The sequence below is a fragment of the Macaca thibetana genome, chromosome X, assembly GCF_024542745.1.
Source record: "Macaca thibetana thibetana isolate TM-01 chromosome X, ASM2454274v1, whole genome shotgun sequence".
Taxonomy (NCBI): Eukaryota; Metazoa; Chordata; class Mammalia; order Primates; family Cercopithecidae; genus Macaca; species Macaca thibetana.
Window position 1 is genome coordinate 43,765,806 of NC_065598.1, and position 12,884 is coordinate 43,778,689.

At 42.2% G+C, this 12,884-nt stretch overlaps 2 protein-coding genes across 2 annotated transcripts in view; both read right to left on the minus strand.

The window, feature by feature from the left end:
• The window catches only part of MAOB (monoamine oxidase B), a 713,383-nt gene that overhangs the window by 389,913 nt on the left and 310,586 nt on the right, over positions 1-12,884 (minus strand). The window lies entirely within an intron of this gene.
• EFHC2 (EF-hand domain containing 2) overlaps positions 1-12,884 on the minus strand; it is a 198,034-nt gene that overhangs the window by 8,377 nt on the left and 176,773 nt on the right. Inside the window, exon 14 of the mRNA XM_050775820.1 lies at positions 9,906-10,011. Coding sequence (XP_050631777.1) covers positions 9,906-10,011 — 106 coding nt within the window. The remainder of the gene's footprint in view (positions 1-9,905; positions 10,012-12,884) is intronic.

Genomic DNA, 12,884 nt, shown 5'->3' on the forward strand with positions numbered 1-12,884 from the left:
TGATCCTGCCCATTCTGGGTGAGAACAAGCTTACTTGCATCTCTGTAAAGCAGATTCCCCTGGCAGTGCAGGTTTGGAATTTGGGATTTTAACTGTCTACGTGTAGCAGGCTCTGCCAGCACCCCTTCCTATCTCCTCATCCTTTCCACTCTGGAGCACATCAACCTGACTTCCAACGGCCAGCACCTGCGTTCCTTTGCCCTAGGGCTTCTCTTTGGCCTCTGAGGCTTGCTTTGGCTGCCCCTGTGGCAAGCCACAAGTGCCAGGGAATTATTTCCTTTGCTCCACTTCAAGAGCAGCCCTCAAACAATGACTGATGGGAGTTGATGGATGAATACCGCGGCTCCCTTGTACTTTGGGTGAGATGACTCTGAAGTATCAATGTTTCCCAGTTGCATTAAGCTCTAATCATTAGGTCAGGTGTGGGGGCTCACACCTGCAACTCCACCATTTGGGTGGCTGAGGTGGGAGATCACTTAAAGCCAGGACTTCTGAACAAGCCTGTTCAACACAGTGAGACCCTGTCTCTACAAAAGAAAAAAAAAAAAAAGCAGGGTGTGGTGGTGTGGGCCTGTAGTCCCAGCTGCTTGGGAGGCTGAGGTAGAAGGACTGCTTGAGCCCAGGAGTTTAAGGCTGCAGTGAGCCATGATCGCGCCACTACACTCCACCCTGGGTGACAGAGTGAGACTCTGTCCCAAAACAAAACAAAACCTTCAATCGTCTACATCATCTACATTTGTAACTGGTTTGTTAATATGCCTTTAGTGGCTCCTTCCCTTCCCTTTCTCACTCTCCCACTCCCTTACTAGTGTTTTCACTTCTCCCCCCAAAATGATTTACACTTAAATCTTTGTCTCCAAGTCTGCTTCTAGAGGAAGTCAGATGTAGATTCTATGCAATTTTGCATTTATCAAAATTAAGAATATGTCTAAGAAAGCCACAGCACAGCTTGAAACAAAGCAACTTCCTGGCAAACTGGATGAATCCAGAGTCTCCAAGTGACTTCCAGATAACTCAAAAGACAGCACTCAAATCTCAGAACAAAATCTGATGTAATCTGGAGCATAAACAATACATGCCACGTAGTGTTTTCTGGAAGAAGGAAGAACTATGAAATGCAGAGTGAAATTCAATGATACAAAAATCAGGATTCTAAAATGTCTGGGAATCATTGTCTCCAAGAAGGCCCTATGACATCTTCCAAGCTGGCTGTCACTCGAGGCACTTAAGATGTCAAACCAGTTGGCAATAAATTACTCGTTCATCAGTGGTGAAAAAATGTAGCTGCCGATCTGTAAAATCGCACACCCTTGAAATGGGAAGCAAAGATGGCACTGGATGAAAACCCAGTAAACAGCAGCTGCCCAGTGAGAATAGCAAAGCTGTGTGTGAGCTAATGGGCCCTAGATTTATTTGCTTTGACATTTTTAAAAGGAAATTTAATTGGATTATGTCTCCTTCTTGTTTAAAATTTTCTACTGTAATACTGGCCACCAGATGCATGAGGGGAAAGATCGGGAGCCAATTAAATTCCATGCTTCACTGAAACAAGGTTATTTTTATTCCTCCCAAATGCAAGGCAGATAGAGTCATGTTAGTGATTTCACCATGTTACTCCCCTCTACTCACTAGGAAAAGGATGTTTCTATGAGAAAGATCTATAAATGTATGGAAAAGGCCAGTGGTGTATACAGTATTAAAATTGTGATTTTCTTAGATTTTCTCCCTTCAAATAAAGTTAACATGGCTTTAGAAATAATCTAATTAGTTTGACAAAATCATAAAAGCAATTAAATTTTAAGCAAATCAAATTGAAATAAATTTGGGGAAAGGATTTTGTGAATATTTCTTGAGATAATCAAGAGCATTCTGATAACATAAGGAAAAGCTCATATATAAAGCCAGAAGATTAGCTTATATTTCTATACATTTCTGTCTTTACAGCAATGCCAATATTTCATGATTGTTTCCCCTTTCTCTAGACAAAGCTTCAACAGAGTTGTCATCTGTATGTGAGTTGTAGCTAAAAGACAGGTGTAGTTTCTAAACAGAAAACCTCTCCTTGGAAGTGCAATGCAGGGCAAGTAAAGTTTTCAGGGAGATGTGGATTTTTGAGCTTCAATGACAGGCTTATGTGTACAATTCAAGTGGACATCACCTGATGCTGTAGATGAAAGTAGATTTCAGGAGTATCCTTTCCTACTAGGTTATTGCTCTGTGTTAGGTCAACAGTATGTGTTTGCCAGTTATTTTTTAAGTCTAAGAGGAATGGTTAACAACCTTTTATTTTGACTGTTATATTCAACCACAAATATTAGAAATAACTTTACTTATTTAAAAAATTGGCACCAGTCCCTGACTATATAATCCTCACCTTTAGGGATATCTCTGAACCTCAGCTTCCTATCTAGAAATTGGGGATAATACTTATTCTTGCAAGATTGTTGGGACAACAAAATGTCACAGGTTATTCCATGCTCTAAATACCAAAAGGAGAATCTCAACAAGGTGGGTGTCCAAAGACGTTTCCCAAGGTGTACCCAACTGCCCCCTACTTCCTGATGCCAAGGCCCTATATCATCCTATTGTGAAAGAGAGCACTTTCGAGCTGACTGCTAATGTTTTTTTTCACAGTGACGATGTTCATAAAATGAAGCCATATCCAATTTTTCTCAGAAATGTCAAAAGATAAGACGCCAGTCGCACAGTGTAAGTTATAAAGTTTATATGAGAACCGATTTAGTGTTATTTTTTAAAACGTGACTTCTGAGATTAACCAGACAGGCTCTAAACAGTGGGACCTATTCTGCCAGTTTTACAGCTACCATCTGTGAGCAAACACAATAGAATGGAAATGGGGTCTCCAGGCCATGACAGCGCCAGGGCAACATGCTGAGACCATAGATAGTCACATAATGGAGTGAGAGTTAAATTACAGCCCCATGGCTCACCATGGGCTGCTGAGGGGCCAGGCAGAGGGATAAGCAAGGGAGTCCAATGAGAATCCAGGCTACAAGCCATTGGCTACAGGCCATAGCCAACAGTCATGATGGATGACAGCTTACATCCAACCATGTAGGAAAAACCTGTCACCAAAGGGCAGTAGGACTAATCAAAGCTAGACTAGCTATACTATAGTACTCTTTAAATTCTCCTTGTTTGTGGTTGACCCCAATTCTTACTAGCTGAGGCCACCTGACAAGCACATGTAGGGGAGCCACCTCTGAGTCCAGGAAACTGGTCCTCAAATCCAGCAGACCAAGCCCCAGAAGTAGTTAGTGTAGACCTAGCTTTTATCCTGGCTGTGGGGCTTGTTCTGAGCTCAAGGCTTTATTCTGATAACAAACAGATTGTGCTGGGTCAGTCTCCATTTGCCCCTCAAGATCCATTCTTTGCCCTTTTCACTCTGCTTTCTGCCCTGGGAGACCGACTCTGTGGATTGCATCACTCCTCAAGCTTCCTTGCTCTCTGGCTTCTGGGTGGGTTCAGCCAATGTGAAGCAGCATCAGGAGATCAGAAAACAGGATAAGCAAGAGGTCAGAGTATGGATTTTACTTCCCTTCACCCTGTTCCCTCCATGCCAGGCCATGGTTTGGGAGTGGCTATAGTGGCTACACTACTCTACCTGCTGCTATCGTCCAGCTCCTCTGCTGGGCTCCAATAACACCAGTCCCCCAGTCCCTCCCTGCTTCTCCCGTTCTTGCCAGTCCCTGAGTGCTCCACCCTCCCCCGCGTCCCCGCCCGCTTGGTTCCCTTAACCCTACCCACCCCATCAACAGTCCCTTTATGAAATCCATCTCCAGGATCCCTTTGAGTATGCTGCGTCTTTCCTGCTGTAACCTCACGGGTTTAGGGACTTAGCCAGCTCTGTCCCCTTGGCAGGGTGAAAGCTTGGTCTGAGCCTGCTGAGTGGCTTCCTCTGATTGCCGAATGGTGCTAACTTCAAGATTCCCCATCACTATGCTCACTGTTTTGGAGGGATGCCCTGCTAGAACTCCCTTCCAATCTCAAGTCTTGTGGACCAGACCACACCCCTACTCAGCCTGTGGTTGGCTGAATCCTGTGGTCTTGTTCCTGGTTTCTGGCCTCTCCCTTCTCACCCCATGATGGTTAGTCACACTAGACTGGGAAGGTGTCCCAAATTTCCACCCATAACATCCATCCTATCCATTCATGCTGATGCAGACAGAATTAGAGTTGAATCTAGTACTGAGGCCTACTCAGCTTTCATCAGCCAATAAGTTTCTTTTCATTTCTCAGTAAGATTCCCAGTCCAGAAATGAGATCCTGCTGATGACAATATTCAGCCCAGGAGTAAAAATATCCAGGTTCCAGGTGGTGGCTATACTAGTAACTTCTACAGAGCTCTCTATAACACCTCTGAAACTTTAACCTGAGCCAGCCTGTCGGGCTCACATACTGGAGGAAGGGTGCAGCTTCCCAACTCTGGGGCCTCCATTTAAGCCTTGCTTCCACATAGGAGCTCAGCCTGCCATTCCTTGTTCTCAAAAGACCTTTGGTCTCATCACTTCACACTCAGGGCTGGGGTGCCTTCACAACCTGATGGATCCTACCCTGAAGCCCTACATGTGACTGGCTATGGAAGACTCCTCAAATGTTGGCAATCCCCAAAGTCATAACTGGGAGGTTTTCTCTGCCCAGTTGCGCCCCCAGGACCTACACATCTGGTCTGACTCCACCACGGTCTCTTATAGCATAACCACTCTCCTCTCAGTTCCCTACTATGAATAGAAGATTAGGAAATAACCAGGGAACCAGCTGGGGAGGAGGCTGTCACACTGCCAGGCTCTCAGCTGATACCAAGTAAAGTCAACAGGGGCTTCAAGAGTAGTTGGTTGCCAAGCTGTGATATACTATCCAGAATCCCCTTGAGGAGGGATTTGGTGGCCCAGCTGCTGGGAGTCCCCTTCATGGATTTCCTGAGCTACAAACATGTCTTGGCTGCAAAGAGCCACGCTGCACAAAGTCATATCTCTTCTTGAACCAACCCACCGGGACAAAGGCCAGGCCATTCTGGCCCAACTCAGGACAACGCTGAAAAGACATGCTAACTCCAGAGCTCCCTATGGGTTGGCCAAGGCTATCTTTGGGCTTGTATCACAGTTCAACTTCTCCCTCTGCCCACTCTTCTTCTTTTCCCCCACCTTTCATGGGAGATGATCCCAAGGACACTCCCAAATAAATATCCTACACATTAGACTCCATCTGCTTCCTGGAGAACCCCACCTGTGACAAACTCTGACCCAGCAGTTATTCAACATTATTAATAACATGTGAGCACACTTACATGGGTCAGTAGATATTATACTTTTTGCTCCTGTATTCTACTGAATAAACTATTCAACATTGTGCTCAAGCCCTTCATGCTAAATATTTTCACATGAGATTATAGACTCACTGGTAATATTCCCAAGCTATTTTATGTCTTTATGAAATAATAACAAGCTTATCAGTACCAGAGTGCTTCAAACTCTTTGGAATCTAGTTAAGTTCTCATTGTTGGTGAAATTGATCAGGTACCATTTTATATCTATTTTCTTTTCTTTTTTTAAGTGGCTGAAAAAGAATAGTCCTTTCCGAATCCCTCCTGCAGACTGAAATACTTCTAGGCTTTATCAGCAGAATTGATGAGGCCCTATGAGTAAAGTTCTCACCATAAATGAATTGCAATTAGAAGAACCTAGTGCTGAAGCCCAAGCTGTTTCTGATGTGACATTCCTGGCCTAGAACCATTCTCTTGCCATTAAGAATAGAATCTCCCATCTTAACCTTGGCAGGGACTGCCCAGCCCCCTGACTTGAGGAAAGTAAGACATCTCCATTTTACAAAAAATAATAGCATCCAACACTTAAGCCCTTACTATGGCAGAGGTATTGTGATAAGTGACTTGTGTATATTGACTTCCTTAATCCTCACAACCCTAATGGAAGTACTATTCTTATCACCATTTTTGAGATGGGAAAACCTGAAAGGTTGAGTAATTTGTAAAAAGTCACCCAGTTAGTTGATCATAGAGCTAAGGATTTGAACCAGGGTCCCTGTGATTGGAGACCTTCTGTTCTACATTGCCTCTCAAAAGCATCTGAGGTCCAGGGCTCGATACCTATCCTGGTTGACAGAGTTGAAAAGTGATGAAACTGGGGAGAGGTGATTAAAGGCAGAGTGGATCTTTGGCCATCCCATGCGGTGACTTCTCTTCTAGTGTGTATGGTGATCTTTTTGTGGGTCATGAAATCAATTTAATGGGTCATGAACAACATTCAAAAGAGAGGAGAAAAAGAGGTAGTGGGTAATGACAAAAAGGAAAAGAAAAGAAAGGAAGAGAGAAATGAAAAAAGAAAAGACTGTATCATACTACACCACATGTAGTCAGAACAGTATTAATCCATGAAATCTTAGATTCCGTTATATATGTGCATGCTGTGTTGTTATGAAAAAAGTATCTTTCTTACTGTAGGTTGTAGTACAAAAAGATGACTGGATCTCATTCAAACTCAATAGTCATCAGGAAAATAAAATTTAAAGTAGTAAGTAGTAAGGTATGTTTTCAGAGGCAAAATAAAAAACAACCTGGATGCCTGTCAATAAAGAGCAGATTAATAGAGCCAGGCGCGGTGGCTCATGCCTGTAATCCCAGCACTTTGGGAGGCCGAGGCGGGCGAATCACAAGGTCAGGAGTTCAAGACCAGCCTGGCCAACATGGTAAAAACCTGTCTCTACTAAAAATACAAAAAAATTAGCCAGGCATGGTGGCGTATGCTTACAGTCCCAGCAACTCAGGAAGCTGAGGCAGGAGAATCGCTTGAACCTGGCAGGTGGAGGTTGCAGCGAGCCAAGATCACGCCAGCTTGGGCAACAGAGTGAGACTTCGTCTCAAAAAAAAAAAAGAAAAAAAAAGAGATTAATAAATTATTATATATTCACACTACAGCTATTAAGAATGGTTTAGGCCTATACATATTAAACTAGGGAAATTTTCCATGATTAAGAAAGAAAAGCATACTCCAGATAAATGCATGTGGTATAAACATATTTTCACACAATACATGATGAAATAAAACCCCCAACACAGAGGTAAACATTTGGGTGGTGGACTGAGTGGAATGGAAGAGGAAAGAGAGAAGTAGAAAGTAAGGAAAAGAATGACAAAGGATTATAGCAAAAATAGGTATGTCCTATATATTATTCAGGGTCTCATGGGAAATGGAGGACATATGCAAACTGTGGAGATTGAGAAGAGTTTAATAAAGTGACTAGTTACAAAGTTGTGGGAAGTGTTTAGGAAAACCAACAGGGGATAATCCCCTGGGTTTATAACAGCAGGGAGCCATTACTACCGCCTGAGGCTGAAGGGGCACATGAAGGTGGTCACCAGAGCCTAGAGTGGCCAGCCATATGCAAAGAGCCTCTAGACAAGTGCTGTGGACTTTGAAGGAGGAGGCCGTCAATCTGGTGTGACTGGCAGGGAGGAAGAAGATTGCTCTCTCCTTTCACCCTCTACTCTCCTGCTGGTGCATCCCACTGGTCAACCCAACTGGAGGCCAGAGGGCTAGGGGACCCACTCATGTGGCCTACAAAGGTCAGCTGCCAAGGACTGGCCTGGGCAGGGTCAGAGCACGGTAAAGGGCTCTGGAGAGCAGTCCCAAAGGGACATAGGGATGCAGTCAATACAGACTACTAGAACATTCAATGAAAAGGTAGAAGAATATAAATCCCATCTACCATGTTTCTATTCGTATGTAAAAATTAAATATTCACATGGATAAGAATGAAAGGGTTATCAGGGCAAATGACAGTACTGATTTGTTTTTGTGATAGTATTTCAGATTTGGGTTAATCCAATCCAGTATCTTCAAAAATAATTATATTTGAAGGACAGTTTTCTTTTTTATTCTTTGCAGCAAGAGACCTGAGTTAAAATTCTGACTCTGCCTTACATTGCTGTTTATCTAACTTCCTCATCTCTAAACTGGGAATAATAAAAGTACCTAAGATTGCTAAGAGGATTAAATAAGCTAAGTGATTTTGAGATCTTAGAACAGTAGTTGGCACACAGTAAATGCTTTAAGTGTTTGCCGTTATTTATGGGGACAACAGGACAAGAGCCTCCATGGCCAGGCGTAGTGGCTCACATCTGTAATCCCAGCACTTTGGGGGGCCAAGGCGGGTGGACCACTTGAGGTCGGGAGTTCGAGACCAGCCTGGCCAACATGGTGAAACCCTGTCTCTACCAAAAATACAAAAATTAGCTGGGTGTGGTGGCACATGCCTGTAATCCCAGCTGTTCGGGAGGCTGAGGCAGGAGAATCGTTTGAACCCGGGAGGTGAAGATTGTGGTGAGCTGAGATCGCACCACTGCACTCCAGCCTGGGTGACAGAGTGAGACTCCATCTCCAGTCCACCCACCATCCAGCCAAAGCAAGTTCTGTGTAAAGGGCACTCTTGATCATGTTGCTGTCTTCCTTGAAGTTAGTCAGTGGTCTCCAGACCTCACAGGACAATATTCAAATGTTACCCGTGCAGGTATCTCAGCTTCATCCTTTTCACCTCTTCCCCATGTGCCTTTGCTCTGGCCACACCAGTTCCTCCTGGTTCTGTACAAGTACCATGCTGTCCCATGTCCAGAGAATTCTGTTGGAAATGCTTTTTCCAGACCATGTCACTTTCCTACCTTGCTAACTCTTACTACTCATCATTGAAATTTCAAATGTCACCTCCCCTGAAAATACTTCCTGTTCCCCCCAGTCTGTTTAGAAGCAGCCACCTCCTCATCCCATAGAATCCCATGCAGGCTGTATCACGCCGCACTCCAAATCATGAGGGTACCAATTCCCGCATCAGTAGTGGGCCCCTCAAAGGTAGCAATGACAATTTTTGTCTCTGGACCCTAGCCTAGAGCAGAGAACCTGATGAGAGTCGATACTTAATCCTGATTTGTCTGGGGATTACATTCATAAATGAACAAGATAAGTAACTTAACTGACCCAAAGTCATTCAGCTAAGTAGGTGGCAGGGCCAAAATTCAAACCCAGCTCTGTCTGACTCCAAAGGCTACTACTTTCCCCCAACCATCTGGAAGTTCTATGGCTGCCCTTGGAGTAGCTGCATGCCTGAGGGAATTCCCAGGGGCACTAGACCAGCTCCAGCCAGAATGAGCTGGTCAGCAGAGACCGGGAGAAATAAATGCCTCCTTTCTGGGAGTATCAACCACATGACATTTGCTTTATCAAGGGACTTTCCCAAGAAAATCAATTTCTGGAGCATGTTAAAATACAAACAAACCACCACCCACCCACCCACTTCTTAAAGACAATTGGTCTAAAGAGATCTTAGAGAATTCAGACAATTCCACAATGTTGAGAGCACCATCTGATCACGTGAACTTTGTTTTCCCTAACCAAGCATTTTTCTATGGAATTTTGATTTTAAATTTGGCTCCACCGTGAAATGTGCATCCCCATATTCTATTGTTTCACCCATGGCAAACCTGGGTGCACAGTCACGGATACCCTAGGGATTCTTGCCATAGGCACCATTTGAGATTTGCTCTTGTGGCTTATGATGATGTTACCAGAATCCCTTGATAACAGTGTTTATATCTATTTATAACTGTAACCTATTCTCCTATTTTCCATATAATTGGATGCGACCGAGGTTAAAAAAAAATTCAGCTGCATAAGAAAAGTCATGCTTTTACAGAGCAGATGTTTGCTCAGCATGGAAAGTAAATTAGCCTTTAACACAAATACCCAGAAACACATAAGCACTCTTTCCAAAAGCACTGGTGTTAATATTTTATGATGAAAAATAATTTAAAGATAAAGGATATTAAACATGCAAGGGAAGTAACCATAGATGGTTTTTAAAATAAGTGTTCATTTTACCTCTTTAAGGTATGATGCTGGTTGCAATTCAGGCACTGGATTCTTTCTCCAGTTCAGGGCAGAGAAAAATGACTTATAATCTATTTGTTTTTCACTGTCTTCAAACCTGAAAATATAATTATAATATATAATTTGACTCAATCTGTCGAATTCAAGACCAAAATGTCGGTTTCAATTTTTATCATGAAAACATAAAACCATATATGCTTCAATATCTGAGATTTTTCTTATTTCTTACAATTTCTTATTGCTTCTGACCCTCCAGAATGTAAATTCTTTGAGCAGGGATCTTGCCTATCTAATTCATCAAAATATCCCCAACAACAAGATCAGTGCTGGCACTTAGTAGGTGTTCAATAAATACTTGTTGCAGTTGCCACAGAATCTGCTCATTCAGTGACTAAGACTATAGTGATATTTTGTTTGTTTGTTTGTTTTTTTGTTTGTTTTTTTTTTTTTTTTTTTGAGACAGAGTCTCGCTCTGTCGCCCAGGCTGGAGTGCTGTGGCCGGATCTCAGCTCACTGCAAGCTCCGCCTCCCGGGTTCCCGCCATTCTCCTGCCTCAGCCTCCCGAGTAGCTGGGACTACAGGCGCCCGCCACCTCGCCCGGCTAGTTTTTTGTATTTTTTAGTAGAGACGGGGTTTCACCGTGTTAGCCAGGATGGTCTCGATCTCCTGACCTCCTGATCCGCCCGTCTCGGCCTCCCAAAGTGCTGGGACTACAGGCTTGAGCCACCGCGCCCGGCCGTGATATTTTGTTAAAAATATTTAAAAGTCCTTTTAGTTTAATGGTTGATATTATATGTCAGCAAAATAGAATGTCCTTATATTTCTTAAATTGTATACCTTTTAAATCTTTAAGGTAAGCTAGATTCATTTGTCTACCGGTATATTTTTTGAAAAAATAAAAGGCATCTTTGTCATGTATTATGTAGCCATTAAAAGGGGTTATTTAGATCCAAATTTGCTATCATATAAATTTGTTCTTGATACACTGTTGAGCAGAAAGGAGGCTGTAAAACAGTATGTAGAGTTATGATCCCACTTTAGGTTTATACTTCTATTAAAAAACAGAAAAAGTATGGTAGCAATAGACTTACGTATTAAGAACAGATATCTCTGGGAAGAGAGGTTCTGATTTTTGCTTTTTCTTTAGACTTTTGTGTATCATCTGACTTGTTTTAAGTTTATAATCAGAAAAACTTCAGCCCATTTTCATTTTGAAAAAAAATTAACAAATGATTATTCTGTACCATAAAAATACAGGTCAAAAATTACGAATCTCTTTGACTACTATTTCCTAATTATGGACATTGGCTAAAATTCTTCCTTAACCATAATAGAGTTTTGGCCATGAAGATACAGTAATTTCAACACAATTGCTACAATGACCAAAACACAAAATACTTCTTAGTGTAATGCCTCAATGCCACCCATCCTAAATTTGATCATGTTCTGCCAGTTTTTAAGGCTGATTATCATGTAACACCAGTTTTTGAAGGAAAATACAAAGTACAAAGTGGTCACTAGACATTGTTCCAGGCACCCTATTCCAGGCTCCTGCCCTTAAAATATACTCCTAATCAGTCCAAAGATTTTTCTCTTTTCTTCTCAAAGTACTAAAAAATTAATAGCTTATATTTATAAACTAATAAAAATTAGTAGCAATAAATTAAATGTTACAAGCTGAAGTCACATAGCCTCATCAATCTAAACAAAATGGAATAAACAAAGTGACCAGAAGAGGGGAAAGGGGAATTCTGTAATTCTTTTGTGTACATTTTCTTTGGCCAAGGATTCTAAGCTGCAATTCCAATATGCTGCCCCCTACCCACTGTTTACCCTTTAAATTGTGGCTCACTAGTCAGTCCAACTCCTTTAAAGGACATACTCTGTTTATGGAAATATTTATAGCCAAAATGTAGGACCATTATTTCTTTTATTTGTGTATGTTTTGGGGGAAGAATGAAAACTCAGTTAAAAGATGTCTCATAACAAACTTTTTTTTTTTTTTTTAGCACAGAGCCTTGAAAGAAAGTATTTCCTAATATTCCGAGTAGGAGCTAAGGTCAAAGAATGAGATCATGTAGGACCTTTGGCTTTTATGCTGAGGAAAACTAAGAGCCACTGGAGCATATTATACAGAAAGGTTATGAGACCTTCAATGTTCTGAATGTCTGTGTCCCCTCAAAATTCATATAATGAGACCGCATCAATGTGATGATATTAGGAGTTGGGGCTTTAGGAAAGGTGATTAGATAGTGAGGGCTCTGCCCTCATGATGAGATTAGTGCCCTTATATTAATTAAAGAGACCCCAGAGAGCACTCTTGCCCCTTCTGCCATATAATCCTTTAAGGATTCAGAGGGAAGGCATCGTCTATGAACCAGGAAGTGGGCCCTCATCAGCCCCAAATCTGTTGTCATCTTGGTCTTGGGCATCCCAGCCATGAGAGCTCTGAGCAATGAATTTCTGTTGTTTATAAGCCACCTAGTTTATGGTATTGTTGTAGCAATCCGAACAGACTAAGAAGGGACTTGTGATATTTTTAAAAGATCACTCTGACTGATAAATTCAGAGTTGAACACAGAGGGCAAGGCAGAAGTGGCAAGGACAGTTAGAAGTCCCTTGCAGGGATCCAGATGAGAGAAAATGGCAGTTTAGATGAGGGCAGTGGCACATGGAAGGCAGTGAGGAGTGGGCAATTCTGAATATACTTTGAATGTGGGATTCCTAAAAGACTATATATATATATATATATATATATATATATAGAGAGAGAGAGAGAGAGAGAGAGAGAGAAAGAGAGTATTCAGGATGACTCCAACGCCTCTGCTTGAATAACTGGAGCAATGGAGCTGCCCTAACTGAGATGAGAAAGACTGCAGGGGCTGCAGGTTGGAAAGATCATGAGCTCAGTTTTGTTTATGCCGCATTTGGATGGAAAGTGAGAAAGTGGGGCTATGAGTCTGAAGCTCA